General features: G+C 44.6%; 1 protein-coding gene across 1 annotated transcript in view; it reads left to right on the top strand.

Annotated features, from left to right (window-relative positions):
* MID2 (midline 2) overlaps nucleotides 1-18,777 on the top strand; it is a 102,347-nt gene that overhangs the window by 15,632 nt on the left and 67,938 nt on the right. The window contains exon 3 of the mRNA XM_020967262.2: nucleotides 13,122-13,217. Within this exon, the coding sequence (XP_020822921.1) occupies nucleotides 13,122-13,217 (96 nt within the window). The remainder of the gene's footprint in view (nucleotides 1-13,121; nucleotides 13,218-18,777) is intronic.

Raw genomic sequence — 18,777 nt, 5'->3', positions numbered from 1 at the left:
ACTTGCCCAGGGTCACACAGCTAGTAAGTGTCATGTGTTTGGTCTGAGGCTAGATTTGAACTCAGGTCCTCCTGACTTCAGGGCCAGTGCTCTATTCGCTGAGCCACCTAGCTGCCCCTAAAAGCTGTCTTATCTGTATCTCCTTCTGAATTCCTTTTTGTTCTCTTCTGTACATTTCCCTCAATTTCTACAATGACCTTCTTTTCTTTCTTTTGTTTTTAGCCTCTCTAATGCTGTTCCCCCTCTTCTTCCTAAGTCCCACTCCCTCTCCTCCACCATTAAAAACAATCCTCCCTTATATCAAATAAGCATAGGGATGCGGATAGGGGCTGGACCTGTGATCTCATTGATATGGGGAACTCCCTCTATCAGCGTGGATTAGCATCTAGGTGCCTGGGGTATTGAGGAGTGAAATGACTGGTCCAGCTTGTCGTATAGCTAGTATATATCAGAAGTAAGACTTGAACCCAGGGCTTCCTGCCTCCAGGGCTAGCTCTCTATCCACCATGCTATAGCAAGCTTATCTACACATTGGCTATATCCAAAAATGTATCACTCACTCTGTCCCGTGAGTCCCCCACCTCTCTGCCAATCTACCTCCTCTTTGGAGTGTGTCCATGCCTGCATGTCTACATCTCTTGTGTGTCTGCCTTTATGTACCTATGTTTATGTGGGGGGTGGAGAGGTGGCAGGGCGGCTCTGGGTGTGTACAGCTATGTGGGTGATGGGGTCTGTGGGCAGTGTATGTGAAAAAGCCACCTCTGGAGCCATGAGACCTCACTGATCAACCAGTGAGGCAGGAGGGAGCCCTAAGTGCCTGACCGAATTGCAATCATCATTACTGCGGGTAGTGGTAACAGAGGCCACAGGTCTGCTTGGGAGTCCCAGGCCCACACGTTGCCGAGGTTTCATCAGTATTCATTGGTCCTGCTTGACATTACTCTCACTGCCAGCCCAAGTGGTTTTGGAAGCCCTGTTACCTCACCCTGGGACTGCCAAGCGTCAGGTTAGTAGATGAATTTCAGAAGTGATCATTGATCCTTCTCAAAGGCCTTCCTGTGTGGGTATAAATACCTCAAGAAGAATCCAGAAAATGTGTTGGTGTGTGGTTTATTTGGGAAGTGAGAGTGTGGGATGCCCAAAAGGGGCTGATTGTATAAGCTTGGGTGGAGGGAGGAATCCAGGAAGGGGGAGGAAGGGAGAGAGAGGGAGGAATTGAAAGCTTTCTCCCATTTCTTCTCCTGGCAGGCCAGCACTTGATCTCAGTCTGCCTTTAGGAATCCTGCCCTTTTATTATTTTATTTTACTTTTAATTTTTTTTGTTATCTCTTATTTGTATCACCTTCATTTACAAATATATGGCTCCTCCATCCCCTCCCCTGCGAGCCAACCCTGGTAATAATGAATTTTTATTTTTAAGAGGGGGAAAAGAGCTCAGCAAAACCAGCACATACATTAGCTGAGTCTAACAGTATGTACAATAGAACCCCCCTTCAAAGGCAGAGATCTCAAATATTGTGTCTACTCATGTAGATTCTCAGCAGAAGCTGTTGAACATGCTTTGTAGTCTGCATCCATCTGTATCTCTATCTCTGTAGGAAAGGTAACCCCAAAGGGGAAGTCACTGGCATCTAGGGGCACCAGAAAAGAGTTTTGATAGAAAGTGGGATTGAAGCTGAGTCTCGAAGAAAGCTAAAGAAACCAGGAAGGGGAGGGGAGGAGGGAGAGCATTCCAAGGGTGGGAGCCAGCACAGGCCAGAACAGTATTGTTCTAGAGGAGGAACAATGAGTGGGCCATTTTTGCTGGATTGGGGAGTGGAGTAAAGTGTATGAGGTTTGGAGAGATGAGAAGGGGCCAGGTCATGAGGGCTTTAAACACCAAACAGGAGTGACCTGTGTGACCATGAGCAGGTTATTTTATCTCCTCATCTGTCAAATGAGAGGGTGGAATTAGGTGGCCTCCAAAGTCCCTTTCAGCTTCAGGTAGATCAGTGATCCTTGGAGCAAGTGTGACCTTAGGTAATTCATTTAACCTCACTGGGTTTCAATTTTCTCATTTGTCAAATGGAGGGATTAGGCCAGATGGCCTCTGGGTTCCCTTTCGGTTAAGATCAAGGAGGAAGAGCTTAGGTGCCTGGGACTCATGAGTAAACAATTCTAGGGAAATGTAGTGACTTAGCCAAGGTTATGCAGAGCATCTGTTCTTGAGGAGCTAGGTCTGAAGCCCAGGTCTTCTCCCCCTCTGGCCCCTGGCACTATATGCGGTGATCCTCATGGGGCTGCTTTACCCTCTCTTCTCCCTCAGTAAGACTGGCATCAGATGCTTTATGCTCCAGTATAAACACATTGCCCAAGTCATTGATTAATCACTGACACAAGCAAATAAAGGCCATCCAATAGCTCACACTTTATAGTGCTGCAAAGTTTCCAACCACCTGGTGAGGTAAGAACATGGCAAGTGTGATTTCCATTTTCGAGATGTGGAAACTGAGGCTTTCTGAGGGTAGGTGAAGTCAGGATTTGAACCAGGTTTCTTCCATCTCCAAGACCAATGCTCTTCCATTCATACCACAGTTTGCCTTTAATGTTTCAAAATGGAACATACAATCTAAAGGGTTTGGAGCGCTCTGGAGTTGGGAGAGTAAAGGGAGGGAACTGGGATGATAGAATAACCCCTGCTAAAGACTTGCAGGTGTTGGGACTGGAACATGGCAGTGATCCTGAGAAACATTGAAAGGAGAAAACTCTGTATCCATGTATATCCCTAAGATAATAAAAAGCTTGGATAAAATTAGGCTTGATGGTAGGAAAAACTTCCTAACAGTCAAAGCTATCCAAAAAGAAATCAAGTAGAACAAGTTGCTGGGAGAGGTGACGCACTCTCCCTCCCCCCTCATCAGATAACCTTGGGTGGGTTTCAGAGGAGATTTGGTTGGGGGTGGGGGAATACCAGATGGACTAGATGGCGACTGAGCTCCCTTTCCATCACTGAAATGCTGTGATTCTGTGATTAAGCTATGTCTCCGTGGTACCCATTACTTGAAAACCTACAGATGATTGACTGGATTTTCAAAATTTTGACAATGAGTAGAATGGAGTCATCAGACAATGCTTTGGCAAAGTCTGAGACCCGAGCGGCGATTTCGGTAGGGAAGACTGAAAGAAGACCCCTTTCAAACATTGCCTTTTTTGTTTTTGAGGAAATGGTAGATCCTTCAGATTATAAATTGAGTGGAAATGAGAGGCGATGCGGTGTTGTGGTTAGACAGCTGGCCCTGAAGCAAGGAAGACTTGGCTTCAGGTCCTGCCTCTGAGACCTTCTACTTGTGTGACCCTGATCAAGTCACTTAATGCTTCCTATGCCTCAGTCTTCTCCACAGCCCCAGGAGGCTGTACTGAGTGGCGTCTAAGGTCCTTTTCAGCTCTAAGTCTTAAGGCTTATCAGCATTGCCATCCTGGCAGCATGGGCTGATCATTTAACTTGTCAGTGTCGGGAACAATTCTCTATGATTCTGACTTGCAGAAAGAAACTCTCTCCCAAACTGCAGGCCTAGACCAAGTGGAAAAAGAAATGGAAAGTGTTTCTGCTTAGGTCTGCATTGAAAGTGGAAGCATATGAATTGTTTGCTATGGTGTCTAGTGAAGGATTATTTCTTCTATTTGTGTCCCTAGCTCCTAGCACAGTGCCTGGCTGGGAAATGCTCAATGGTTGTTTGTTTATTGACTGATTCGGAGGTCTTCCAGACCATTCTGAATTGGGGGGGGGGGGAAGTTGAAGGTGAGTTGTGTGAGGAGATCTCCTTTAGCGTGAAAGAATATTAACTTCTCCACATTAGGAGAGAGAGAGATTAACTTCTATTTCACTATTGATTATATCCAATTGGGATGAATTTGACATTGGAAAAGCATTCCTGATCATCTCCTTAATCTCTTGAATACTTCCCTAAGGAGAAAAGGGTTGTAGCAAAAAGTAGCAAGAGAAACATCTCTGGTCTTCTGTGAAGGAAAGGATAAAAACCCAAAATAGGAACACCAGAAAAAAAGAAGATAAGCGTACTATATATAAGCATAACATAATATTACATAGCACAAAATTACAACATAACACAAAATAACAACATAACATAGCATAACACGTCTAGTGTTTTATAGTGACTAAATGTTTTCTCTGGGCATGATCTCATTTGATTCTGACAACAGCCCTTGGAGAAAGGTAGGACAGAGGTCTTAGATTTGTATATAGAACTGGAAGGGCCCTCAGAGGCCATGGAGTCCAACCCCCTCATTTTTGTTATTGTTTGTTTTTTGGAAGCGATCAGGGTTAAGTGACTTGCCCAGGATCACACAGCTAGTAAGTGTCTTCAGGCTGGATTTGAACTTAGGTCCTCCTGATTCCAGGGCCAATGCTCTATCCACTGTGTCACCTAACTGGCCCTCCAACTCCCTCATTTTAGAGAGGAGGAAAGTGAGGCCCAGGGACAGAAATCACACACAGGATCCTAGGTCTAGAGCGGGAAGGGACCTCAAAGGCCAGCTAGTTCAACTGCTCACTTTACAGAGGGAGGAAACTGAGGCCCAGGGAGCAGGGACTAGCCCAAGGTGACACATAAAATCCTTGATCTAGAGCTGGATTTATAAATTTACAAATGAGGAAACTGAGGCTCAGAGAGGTTAGTGACTTGTCTGAGGTCACACTGGGAATAAGCGGAACAGGTGGGATTTGAATCCCAGCCCCCTGACTCAAGATCCGGGGCTCTTTCTATTGTATTCTACTGGTTATTCACATTTCCTAGATGAAGAAACTTTTGCTCAAAGAATTTGTGATTTGCCAATGGGAGCATGTGGCAGAGGTAGGATTTGAAAGCAGGTCTTCTGACTTTCTATCACACCATGAAGGCTCCAGGCCAAGAAGTCCCTCCACCAATGTAGATCTTAGCCTTTCAGTGACTTTGGTAGATCTTCATGAGTTGCTGTGGCCAAAAGATTTACCCCTTTGCAGTAGACCTACTGATGGACCTCTCCAGGCTTAGCTGGGCTGGTATTTCTGTGTTAGTTGCACAGGCAAAGGTCTGGACTTGAAGCCTTTGGGAACCCACGGTCACCTCCATGGCAAGATGAGGCATTGGCAGAGGATCTGGGTTCAAATCCTACTCTGACATTTATTCCCTGTATGACCTCAGTCAAGGCACTTCATTTCTCTGGGCCTCAGTTTCCTCCTCTGAGGAGAAAGAGAGGGTTGTACTTAATGACCTCTGAGGTCCTTCCCAGCTCTATACCTGTGTTACTATGAGCCTGTGACCTCAACTTCAGTGGAAGGCACAGGGAAGCATCGATAATGTTTTGTTGCTGTCCGGTCATGTGAGTCGCGTCTGACTCTTTCTGATCCCATTTGGGTTTTTGTTTTTGTTTTGACAAAGATAATGGAGTGGTTTACCATTTTCTTCTCCAGCTTATTTTACAAATGTGGTGACTGAGGCAAACAGGGTGAAGTGACTTGTCCAGGGTCACACAGCTAGTCAGTGTCTGAGGCCAGATTTGAACTCAGGTCTTCCTGACTCCAGGGTCAGAACTCTATCCACTGCAGTGCCACCTAGCTAATATGTACCAACTGTCTGTCTTGACTTTCTGATCTGCAACTGATACATTATATTTTTTTTAAAAAATTCTTCCAGAGCCTCAGTGCTTATTTTTAGTCATTTTTGGTATAATGTCCCCTAAATAGCACTTATAGTTCCTAATATTGAATTGTGTAGTAAATAGAACACTACGTTTCAAACGGGAAGGTCTGATGAATCAGAAAGCACCGTGGTCTCTCTCTCTCTCTCTTTTTTTTTTTTGTGAGGCAATTGGGGTTAAGTGACTTGCCCAAAGTCACACAGCTAGTGAATGTTATGTGTCTGAGACCGGATTTGAACTCAAGTCCTCCTGACTCCAGGGGGAGTGCTCTATCCACTGCGCCACCTAGCTTCCCCTGTGGTCTCTTAAGATACGTACTCCAATGCAATTCTAGAATCTAGCCTCAATTGTCACATCTGCCAGAGGGGGTCAGTGTGCCCATTTCAACCCAGAAGCTACCAGTGGCTCAATTAATTCTCGAATGTTTAAAAATGCTTGTGTTTAGGCTATTTCTTCTATAGCCCTATTATTTTATTTAGTGGAGGCATCTGGGTACAGTGGACAGAGACCTGGCTTTGGCATCAGAGGACCTAGTCAGATCCTGGCTGTTCTGTTCAACACCTGTGTGAATTTGGTTAGGTTTCTTCCCCTCTCTGAGCATCAGTTTCCCCAACTGTGAAATGAAAGAGGAGAAATATCTGACCTCTGAGGTCCCTTCCAGCTCTATGAACCAAGGAGATATGCCATATTTCTTATATGTGTATGTGTATTTCAGACTTGTAAGTTACAGATGCTCCTTCTCCCTCCCCCCTCCTTGGAAAATGATGATATTAACGTGGAAATAAATTTTGGTCTCTATAGTTCTAATGCTTTTTAAATTAGCAAAACCATCCCTCATTGCTTCTAATCCAAACTCTTCAAGTTGATGTTCAGGCCCTCCGCGGTCTGGTCCCACCCACCCTTCTGTTCAACCTCAGCTCCCCACTTCTCTCCACCACAAATCCTTCAGCCTAGCCAGCTGGTCTCCTCACTGTTACCCAAACACAGCTATTGATTTTTGACCCCAGCGTTTATTTAGGCTACAGCTGGCTCATCTGGAATTTCTGCTCCCTCTATCCAAATGCTACCTGTTCTGTGCCTCTATGTCCCAATTCTGCCATCAAACCATCTTTGACTACTCCAATCCACACTAGCTAGAATGTAAGCCCCTGGAGGGCAAGAACAAAGCCTTTCATTTTATCTTTACTCGAGATGTATTTGTAGATTTAACGATTGCTCCAGATGAAGCAAGTCTTCACAGTGGTTTTCCAGAAGTCTGTAGAACTTGCTACAGCTCTCACCCTGTGGGGTACGCATTTATCTTACCCCTCTGATTATTTCAGGAGCCTGAAAGAATTACCGACAACATTATGAGCCAGAGTATGAGCAAAAGTGTTAGCATGGCCTTAACTTTAAGTACTTATTCATTTTGATTGCAGGATTTTCCTACTGCCTAACCCGACAATGACGTCTGTGTAAATCAGACATGATTATCGTAATTCTCTTGGAGAGTGGTGTTGTCCCATTTCCATGCCTCCAGCCTGCCAAAAATATGGCGGATGAAAACCAGTGGGAATAGAGGAATTTCCTGAAAGGAATAAACAAGCATATTTTCATTTTCTCATTATGTTTCCACAATTTCATAAAGTATGCTCAAACCGAGCCACGTTTACACGTTTTGGGGTTCTTGTTATAAAATATTACCTGGCAATAAAGCATATTGGCAGTTATGTAGGGAGAAAGTTGAAGAGAGAGAAATGGAAGACTAGAAGGGGAGATTGAAAGCGGGGAAGAACGGAGTAAAACAGCAAATTTAGAGGAAACTCAAAAGGATGTTAGCAGGTTGGAAAATCAGATAAGGCAGAATTTTTTTGTCTCTTTGCTGGCTGTCCACTTGGCCTTTTTCTTCCTCATTGAATCTTTCCCCACCCAGCTACCTACCCCAGCCCCCCATTTTTTCCCATTCAACCTTCTAGTTAACCAGACAGCCTTCTTTTTCAAATTCTATGCTAATCAGCCTGCACAACTCTATAAATCTTGTGTATGTAAGACTATATCTCTCTGTGTGTAATATATATTACATATATATATACATACATATTTTATATATATATGTGTAATACATATATATATATATACACATACATATTTTATATATATGTGTAATATATATTTATATATATATACATACATATTTTATATATATGTATGTGTGTGTGTATGTCTCGCTCACATATCAATCATTGGGTCTTTCATTTCACAGATGAGGAAATTGAGATTTGGAAAGTTTATAACCTGCCTGAAGTTACATGGATGGTAATTTATCACAGTGCCACACACATAAGGTTGTAAGATCTTAGATCTAGACCCAGAAGGGACCTCTGAGGCCATCTGTTCCAACCCCCTCATTTTACAAAGTAGGAAACTGAGGCCCAGGGAGTAAAAGTGATTTGTCCAAAGCCACACAGGCCACACACTGCAGTCTCACATCTGTATTTGCTTCTGAGGATCTTTGTGGAACTCTACCAAGTTGTTACATGTGAAAGTGCTTTGAAAAGTATAGAGACCATGTGAATACAAGAGATGCTTTTTGCTGCTCTGAGTCATGTTGCTTGAGTCTTAGCTCCTAGGAATTGTGCATTTGGGCACCTAGGAAATGACTGACCAGTGTTGGAGCCTGGAACCGTTGGGGGAGGGAAGGAGTCCTATTATAGGATTTCATTTGAGAAAGTCTGAATGGGCCATTAAATGGAAATGGTGGTTTTTCCTCAGTACCTGGAGGGAGAAGAACAGGATCCAGTGGGCTGTTTTATGTTGCATTCAAACTAGAGAAATAAACAAAGAAGGATGATTTGGCTCTTGGCTGTACTTATCCACTAAACCAGGGCTTCCATTAAACCAGGGTTCTTGACTTGGGATCCATCACCTTGTTTGGTGTAATATTGTGATGACTCTTTCAATATCTAAAATTCAGGCATGTTGTGATTCGATGATTTTTTTTTTCTATGCATTGAACCACCACTGTTCTGAGAAGAGGGCCATTGGTCCCAGATACATGACCCCAAAAAGTCTAAGACCTTTTGGATAGCAGGATAGTTTCAGGGCTTCATGAAAGCAAGCTGCATGGCCTCCCAGCTGGCTTCAAGTCTTGACTAACCCAGGGGCAAGGCTTGGCCAAGCCTCCCTGCCTCCATCTGGCCTGGTCCTTTGGGTTTTTCTGCTGCCTGAACTCGCAGCTGAGTGCTGGAGCCAGCCGATCCTTCGTCTTCTCCTCTTCCTGTGGGGCAGACCACGGAGATCCTTCATTCCACCAAAGGAGCCTCTACTTTGCTTTCCTCCTTCATCCTGGCCAATGTTGTCATTGTTTCCTCTTAGCTCCTCAAATGGGGAAGATTAACTGGAGTTCCAGATGGTCAGGGCGAAGGTCCTAGAGTAGGCATCACATCAAGGCTTCTCCTTGTGGGACTTTGCCTGTGTCAGCCCAAGAGGAAATACACATATTTTGGGAAGGCATCAAATGTGACATAGGGCTATGGCCTTCGGTTTCTAAACCAGATGGCCCAGTTTGGCTGCTAGAGAACCCATATGTCTCTGATGAGCGTGGGGACAGACTAAAGCAAAAATCATATCTGGATTTGAAAATTAACCTTTAAAAGGAAGACAAGGTGGGTCCCTAAAAGCTGAGGAGGGTCTTTTCTGTTTAGGTGGGAAAGGCTGGGAAGCCTGTGAGATCAAAGGTTCCTAGCTCTAGAACTGGAAAGGACTTCTGGGGCCATTCATATTGCAGATGGGGAAATTTCAACCCAGAGAGATGACGGAATTTGCCCAAGGTCACACAGATGCTCTATGTTCATCATCAAGACTGAATTCTAACTTAAAACTCTTTTATATGAATGAACTAAGGTTGAAAGTAGGCTTATCTTGTCAGGCCTGCTTATGCTGTTAAAAGGGGTTGGCATTTTGTAAATTGCTAGGTAGGGCTTAGGCAAAGGAACCATTTGCTTCCATTTCATGTTCCCACAACCCAGAAGGACCTCAAATTGTGTGTGTACAGGTCTGATTTCTTCTTTCAGTGGCTTCTTGGAGGCTCTGAGTCTCAGATCCGAGCCACTAATGCATAAAGCACAACAGTGTTCTTACTTGTTCTCTGAATTATGAATTATTTATAAGTGTTTCCAGCATCTAACATAAGCCTGGTACATAGTAAGCATTTCATAAATTCTTGTCAGTTGATTGATGACATTTATGAAACGCTTTTTCAAAAACATATCCTTGAAGATTGCCATGTTTCAAGAGAAATACATTATCTTTTGAATTATTGATTCCTCACATCACGTGTTTGAGAGGTGAGGTGGTAGAGTGTATCCCAGAGTCAAGCAGACCCAAGTTTAAGGCCCACACTGGCTGTGCAATCCTGGGCAGGTCACTTAATCTCAGTGCCCCCAAGCACCCCTCTCAAATCTGAAGTTTAAGTGAAGGTGCAAGTCTGGATTGGTAGAGTAGATTTCCTCATCTTTCCACATCCCATGGAATCATGGGTTCATCCAAAACAAATGAGCAGAAACTAGCATATCTACCCTGGGATCTCCATTCTATGTTGTATTTCTCTGAGACACTCTAATTTGTGCCTTTGTGACATATGGGATTTTCATTGGTCCAGGAATAATCTCCAAACTGAGATTCCTGCCCTCCTCTCCACCCCCTCCTACTATGGGAATGATCTGTGTTCTAATGTACAAGTTTACACAAGTAAACACCCTAAAATATGCACAGGGGAACTTTTTTTTTAACTGGACCTGGGAATTTATTAATGTGGGAATTCCCTCAGCCAACAAAGGTTGGTACCTTCTCTTCCATATCTTCTCTTAGATAGTTGCCTGGAGACTTGAGAAGTTAAATGACTTGCCCAAGGTCACACAGTCAGCAGGTGTCACAGTTGGGACTTGAACCTCACCAAGTCTTCCTGACTCTGAGGCTGGTTTCTTAGCCACAGTTCCAACCTTATACAAGGTAAATGAAGCATCTGCAACCACCTAGTAGATTGAAGAGGGCAGCCAAGGGGCAGCTAGGTGGCGCAGTGGATGGAGCACCGGCCCTGAAGTCAGGAGGACCTGAGTTCAAATTTGGCCTCAGACCAAACAGTTGACACTTACTAGCTGTGTGACCCCGGGCAAGTCACTTAACCCCAACTGCCTAAAAAAACCCAAAAAACAAATAAAAAAAGAAGAGAACAGCTGTGCTTGAACCCTCTGAGCAGACTTTCTGAAGACTGGCTACAATGAAAAAAGAATCTGATCTCTGGAATTTTCATAGAGTTGGAAAAAAGCTGAGATTGAGGGGTTTCTAAAAATCATGGTTGGGAATGTTTTAGGGAGAAGGAACCAAGACAAGAGTGTAGTGTAGGGGTAGGGAAGCTGCAGCCTCAAGGCCACATGTGGCCACAGGTTCTCCACCCATAGTATTGTGTTTTTGGCAGGGGTCAGGGAGAACAAGCCCAAGTTTAGAGCTTGAGAAAAGGGGGTAGAAATAGGGGATCTGGATATGGAAGGGATCCCAGAGGCCATCTAGTTTAGCCATCCCATTTACCAGAAGAGGAAACTGAGGCCTGGGAAGAAGTATTTACTCAAGGCCACAGATGGGATCCTACATATAGAACTGGAAGGAATCTCAGAGGCTATGTGGTCTAACCTCCTCATTTTACAGAGGAGGAAACCAAGACCCATTGAGATAATGTGACTTGTTCGAGGTCATGCAAAGTAAACAGCAGAGTCACCCACGCCTTCTGCATTAAGATCTAGCGTTTTCCCCCACTTCAGTTATGGGACAAAGCATCATTCTGTTTGAGAGTTAGAGGGAACAGATTTGCTCATCTCAAGCCTGTGGTTCTGAGTACTGCAATTAGGTTACATGAAAGCCCTTGTGGGGATGGGAGCTGCTTAAACAACACGTGCCTGAAAGGATGTGAGTGACATCATCTAGTGCTCTATCTTGATCCAAGCAACCTGTCCATCTAGCTCCTCCATGGGCCACTCCTTAATGGTGAAGAAGGAAAGCCATGAGGCTAGATGAAGGGACGGATGAATGAAGATTTATACATTCATTTGGGTTGTTCTTACTAAAGTGCCATTCTTTTTTTTTTTTTGAGGGGTAGATATGGCTTAGTCCTATTAGTGAGAATAATGAATCTTCCTGAAGTGATAGCATTATTTGAATCTGCCCTGCATGTTTCTATTGGGCTGAAACCAGTTACCATATTTTACATAATTATAACTTCAAATAGTATCAATTCAGATACATATAGGGGATGTATCACTTCAAGGGATTTGTTATTCGTACTAATCAGGACCTACTCATGTTATACCAGTAGTAAAGAGATATTTCAGACATCCAATGATGATTTTTTAAAAAAAAACTTTTTAGGCAATTGGAATTAAGTGACTTGCCCAGGGTCACACAGCCAGTAAGTGTCAAGTGTTTGGTCTGAGCCTGGATTTGAACTCAGGTCCTCCTGACTTGAGGGCTGGTGCTCTATCCACTGTGCCACCTAGCTGCCCCCAGTGATGATCTTTGAAAGGTTGGAGAGGCCTAGGAAACATGGTGTTGCTATAGCAGTGAACTTGAGACTGGGAATTGTAATACTTGGGCTTTGAACACTAGCTGTGCTGCTACTTACTGTAAAACCTTTATTGTTCAGTCGTTTTCAGTCACGTCCAGTTCTTTGTGACCCTTTGGGGGTTTTCTTCACAGAGATACTGGAGTGGTTTGCCATTTCCTTCTCCAGCTCATTTGACAGATGAGGAAACTGAGGCAAACAGGGTTAAGTGACTAGCCCAGGGTCACACAGCTAGTAAGTGTCTGAAGTTAGATTTGAATTCAGGAAGATGAGTCTTCCTGACTCTAGGTCCAGTGCTCTATCCACTGCAGCGCCACCTAGCAGTAGCAGGGTAAAGTAGAAAGAGTGCTAGATTTAGAGTCAGAAGATTGAGGTTCAAATATCAGCTCTACCACTTACTACCTGTGTGACCTTGGACAAACCCTTCCCCTCCCTAGGCCTCAGTTTCCTTTTTTGTAAAATGAGGGAGGTCAGACTTGATGGCCTCTGAGGTCCTTTCCAGCTCTAGATTTAAGACTCTATGTGTGAGCTTGGGCAAGTCCCTACTCATCCTGGGCCTGAGTTTCCCCCTTTGTAAAATGAGGTAGTTGGACTGGGTAACCTCTGAGGCCCCTTCCAGTTCTGGAGCTAGGATCTTGTGCTTCAGTGTGAAAGGGGAGCAACGTATCCCCCTGACATCACTCTGAGAATGGAGATTACTCTTGAGTCTAACCAAATTCTCATGTGCCAACCCTTTGGAAATAAATGTTTAGCGCTATTGGCTGCCACACCAAGTGTGTCGATGCCTAACTCTGTTGGTTTTCTCTCCCTTTTCTCTCCCATGCTGCTGCTTTGCCTTGCTGCATGACGACAGCAAGCTCTGGAAATGAACCTGACGAATCTGGTTAAGCGTAATAGTGAGCTAGAGAATCAGATGGCCAAACTGATCCAGATCTGTCAGCAAGTCGAGGTATGTGCTGCTGATGTTTCTGACTCTCCCAAGAGCACTTGAGACTTCATTTTCTTCCTAGGATATATGTCTTCCTCTTCTGGCTAACCTTGGCATTTGGGGAGAGGTGGATGGAAAAGTGTCACCAGCCCATCACTAAGCCACTTCTTAAGCACCTACTGTGCACTGGACATGGGCATAGGGGGATACAGAGACAAACTCAAAATTGCTTCTGCCTTTAATTAGCAAGCAATTTATTAAGCACCTATTACGTGCCAGGCACTATGCTAAGTGCCTAGGATACAAAGAATCATAATTGTCCCCACCTTTAGTCAGCAAGCAACTTATTAAGCACCTACTATGTGCCAGGCACTATACTAAGTGCCGAGGATACAAAAACAGAATCATAATTGTCCCTACCTTTAATCAATAGTCACTTATTAAGCACCTACCATGTGCTGGGCACCGTGCTAAGTGCCCATGATACAGAAGCAAAATTATAATTTTCCCTGCCTTTAATCAACAAACATTAATTAAGTACTTACTGTGTGCCAGGCACTGTGTTATGCGCCCATGATGCAGGAGCAAAATTATAATTGTCCCTGCCTTTAATCAACAAATACTAATCAACTACCTACTGTGTGCTAATGCCAAGGATGCAAAGACAGAAGTGGAAGCAGTCCCTGCCCTCAAGGAACTTACATTCTCTCAAGCATGTTCATCCGAAGAAACAATGAACAAGATGGGGAGGTTGCCCCTTTGGAAGGGACAAGTGATGTGGGGATTGACCCTGAGGTCTGAGAAATGGGGTTCCATTTGGAGAGGTAGCTGGGCCGCAGCAGGGGAGCTGGGGCTGAGGGTGGGGCGAAGACTGTTGGCTCAGTTGAAAATGTCATCTTGGCCAGCACCACTCTCCTCTCCGCCTTTCACCTCCACCCACTACCTGTCCTACTTCTAGCCTCTATCCATCCTCATGGCGGCTCCTGCCCTGTCTTGTCATCACTTCTCTCCTCACCCCCACCCAGATCAGCCCAGGATTGTTTCTGAAATAGGAAAAACAAAGCAAAAGATGAATGACCTGCTCTTTTTTCCCCTTCCCAATGGTACAGGAAAAACCTCGCTAGGCTGTTTTTCTTTTTCATTCTGATCTTATGGGAGGGGTGAGAGCAGGCATGAAAGGTCATAGGAAGCCTCAGGGCAGGTGCCAGGATGAAAAGGTTTGCAGGCCTGTTCATCAGGTTCTGATGGATGAACCAGGTAAATGCAACCGGACAGGTGTACTTGGTTTTACACAATAGGTATTTAAAGCACCTCCAAAGTTCAGGGCCAAGTGCATTTTTGTACATCAGCTAATATCTTAAACCCACAAGAGAGGGATTCCTGTTTCCAGGAGCCCTGCCGGAACTCCTTAGAGAAGGCAAAGAATCCTTCTGTTAGGCGAGTAATTAATTACGTGCTCTGAGCTTGGAGTGGAGATTTTGCTGGCTTGGGGTTCTGTGCAGCAGAGAGTGCCTGGGCGGTGAATTGCCAGGGGAATGAGATCCTAGGAGTCTAGATCTAGAACCAACAATGGTGGAGGAAACCTCGGAAGCCATAGGATCCAACCCCCTCGTTTTACAGGGGAGGAAACTGAGGCCCAGGGAGGGGAAGGGACTTGTTCAAGGTAGCCCCTAATATCCTTGATGGAGAGCCAGGAGGCACCTTAGAGGCCACCCTTGTTGGTTAACAGAAAAGATAATTGGCTCCCTGGGAGTTGGATGACTTACCCAAGGTCACACATAAGAGTTGGAAGGGGTCTCAGAAGCCGTCTAGTCCAATCCCCTTGTTTAGCAGATAAAGAAATTGAGGCCAAGAGAGATAAAGTGACTTGCCCAAGGTCATATAGGTCAAGCCAGGATTTGAACCCAGATCCTCTATGAAAGGCTTCTTAAACTTTTTCTACTTGCGACCCCTTTAGCACACAGTTTAAGAAGTGCTGCATGGAGTTGGAAGGGACTTTAGACGCCTCTAGTGGAAGCCCCTCGTTTTACAGATGAGGAAACCCAAGGCCCAGGGAGGTTAAAGGAATTCCCTAAGGTCACACAGCCACCAAGCCAAAGCTGAAACCCATGTCCTCTGTTAAGTGGAAGGGACCATGGAGGCTATCTAATTCAACTTTACACAAAGGGGGAAACTGAGGCCCAGGCAGGTACAATGACTGCCCAAGATCACACAAAGGCAGCATTTCAACTCAGTCCCACTAATTCTAAAGCCAAGTGTCCTTTCCACATCAGTTGCAGTTAGAGCTTGAGGTGATTAACGGAGGATTAGGCACCACTCTTTTCTTTCTTCATGTTTAACTCCCATTCTCTCCATCCCTTCCACAAAAAAAAAAAAATCAAAGGGAAAGAGAAACATAGCAGAGGGTTTGTGAAGGAGGAGGGATTCTAAAGCTGATTTCAGAAGTCATAGAATAAAATAAAATTAGCTCAGAGAATGAGAAGACTGTTGTTCTCTCTAGCCCCTTGACCAAACAAGAGCTTGGATTGGGCCCGTGGGTATCACTGCAAATGAGAGGCAGAATAATCGGGACTAATGGCTTGGATTCATTCTTTACGTGTGTGCTTGGGGATCAGAGGAGGGCTGATACTGATTTCGAAGGAAACCTGGAATATAGAAACGATATTCTTGATCATTGAAAAGCTGTTATTAAAACTGCGAAGCAATAAGGTGGTCTTTAGTACCTACCCACCTTGCCACACTGTTATGCCCCCACCTGCCCTTCTTTGGAGTTGCCTGGGTTCTCTCGTATTTTAACAGCGTGGAGTAAAAGCACTGCATTTGGAGACAGAGAAATGGAGTTCATGACCTTGAGCAAGTCACCTAATCTGCCTCATTTTCCTCATCTGTAAAATGAGAGGACTAGATGATCCTGTCTGAAGACTCCTCTAGCTCTAAATCTATGATCTTTCCATGGAATTAGCTCATTAGATACACATTCCCACGGGCCCACCTTTCCTTACCCAGCTCTCCAATCAAAGCCTGGATTCTCTTTCCTCAGGGCCTATTCTCTGACGTCAAGGGCACAAGTTATTAATACATTTTTCTTTTTGACCAGATGACTTCATTGATATAGGAAACTACAGGTAAGGACTCTCTCTCTATCAGTGTGGCGCCTCCACTCTTCCACACTTCGTGATCTTGGAGAGTTGTTTGGGGACCCTGAGAGATTAAGTCACTTGCCTAGAGATAGCTAGCCAGTATGGGTCAGAGGCTGGATTTGAATGTAGGTCTTCTTGACTCCAAAGCCAACTCTCCCTACTGTCTCTCTGTTAACTAACATGCACTAAATACTTTGATGGCGGAGGAATGACTAATTCTGCCCCTCCCAGGTAACATATGTGTATTCTGACTATGGCTTCTGAAGAAAAGGGGTAACTCATATCATGGGAATTTCAAGCCAGGGAGGAGAGAGTGACAAAATAGTGAGAGATCACTTTGAGGGCAGTTCACCATAGGGGTGATACTCACATCTGACCATGTGAGTGGCTACCTACTCTGTCTATGCATAGGGCTACCTCTTTGAGAACTTACTTTTGTTTGTCATGGTACCAAAAAGAACTAGAGACACAGTCCTTGTTTCTCGAGAGTTTACGGCATGACAGACACGCAGACATGCATGTGCGGAAAATACCAACATCAGAATAAAAAAATGAAAAAAAAAATTGTAATATAGGGTGTCCCAAAAGTCTTAGTGCAGTTTTTAAGTTTATTAAGGCCTAAACTGCACTAAGACTTTTGAGACAATCTGTATACTATTTTACATCAAAATGTCATAAGTCAATATATTTTAGGTGTTTGCTTGGTTATGGTCTGAATGGACTACATCTTCTATGATGTTATCGTCAAAAGTTAGGAACGTGCCCAAGAATGGGATTTGGATTAGGATTTTATTGGTTACAGGGAACTTTGGAGGGAGGAAAGTCCTTTCAGAAATGCTGATCCACACCTCAGTGCTGTGTCAAGCTGGGACTTGCCCAGAATTAGGCCTCGAACCCAGGTTATTGTGTCTTTGAGGCTAACTCTCTATGCATTATGTCCCACTGTCTCTCCTGTGTCAGACTGCTTAATGGAAGTCAGGATATTTAGTAAACAGTATGTTAAAGCTGGAAAGGACCCCAGAGACTCGCTAATCCAACTTCCTTATTTAGCACTGAGGCTCAGAGAATGGAAATGAATGGCCCAAGGTCACTAGGTTTAGCTCAGGTCTCTGGTCTACCAGTTCAGTGAGAGCACCTTACAAGGACCCATTTAAAAAAAATGCCCCAAAGGCTGGTGAGCCTGTGTGACTGAGACTGGAAGAAGAGGAGCAATTAGTTCGATTTACCAACCATCTCTGTAGTGCCTCCATTGGCCAAAGCTCTGTGCCAAGTATGGGAAATCCTAAGAGAATGATACTAATTCTTGTCCTGCAGTAGCTTACATTCTGCTGCGACACCCCAAGGTGGACACGGATTAGGAAATGCAAGCTAACCTGAGGAAGGAGAGAATGCCCTCAAGTGAGGGAGGGCCCAGGCAAGGCTTTGCAGTGGAGGTCATGTCTGAGTCGAGCCTAGAAGGGAACCAGGGAGTCTAAGGAGTAGAAGTGAGGAAGCAAGGCATTCCAGGCGTGGAGGACACAGTCTGTGCCAACGTATGCAGATGAGGAATGGGCTGCCCAGTTCAGGAGACAGCTAATAGACCAGTTTGGATGGAATATAGAATGTATGAAGGAAAGTAATAGGAAATAAACCTGGGAAGGTAGGTGGGAGCTGGATTGTGGAGGACTTTAAATGCCCCCTGAAAGGAGCTTGCCACAAAAGGAAGCCGCTGAAGTTTTGAAAAGGGAAGGGACAGGGTTAAGCCTCAATCTTAGAAAGATTAATTTGGCAGCTTTATGGACAGTGGATTGGAGAGAGGGGAGACTTTGGAAGCCAGGAGACTGTTGGGATATGATTAGGGTTAGAGATGAGAGTGGTCGTCATGTGTATGGAGAGACGGCGTTGGACGAGAGAAATGGCACAGAAGTGAAATTGACAGGCCTTGGTAACTGATAAGATATGGGGGATAAGAAAGAGGAATGAGTTAAAGAAGCCACCAAGGTAGGTAGCAAACCTGAGAGACCAGAAAAATAGTGGTTCCCTCTACAGAAATAGAGAACCTTGGAGGAGGGGTGAATTTGAGAAGAGTAAACAAGAGATCTTAATGCAAGAGGGTAAATTCAGCCTCTAAAGTATCCCTGGGATTTGATAGGATGTGTACTGTTATGGAATTATTATGAATATAGAGGTTCTTTGATTCTTCATTGGATTTATGATCTCTGCAATGTGGGTACTTCCCTTTGACAATGCTGGTCACGGCCCATTCAGACCTTTTTCCAACATGTGACTCTTGTCCACGTTCTCCCATGGATCTCCCATTGAGAGGCCACCCAGGGTGCTGTAGGCCTTCCTCTACAGTTCTTGGCATTGTGGTGGAGTACTCAGCAGACCCTTGGTTGCACCGCCCCCCTTCCCCCCCCGGCTCACCACATGATGAGCCCCCACCTTTTCCGGTCAGATGA

This window comes from Phascolarctos cinereus, unplaced genomic scaffold, assembly GCF_003287225.1.
Source record: "Phascolarctos cinereus isolate Bilbo 61053 unplaced genomic scaffold, phaCin_HiC Scaffold_8;HRSCAF=390, whole genome shotgun sequence".
Lineage (NCBI taxonomy): Eukaryota > Metazoa > Chordata > Mammalia > Diprotodontia > Phascolarctidae > Phascolarctos > Phascolarctos cinereus.
The sequence above is the reverse complement of the archived record's forward strand: the minus strand, read 5'-3'. Positions and strand labels throughout refer to the sequence as shown.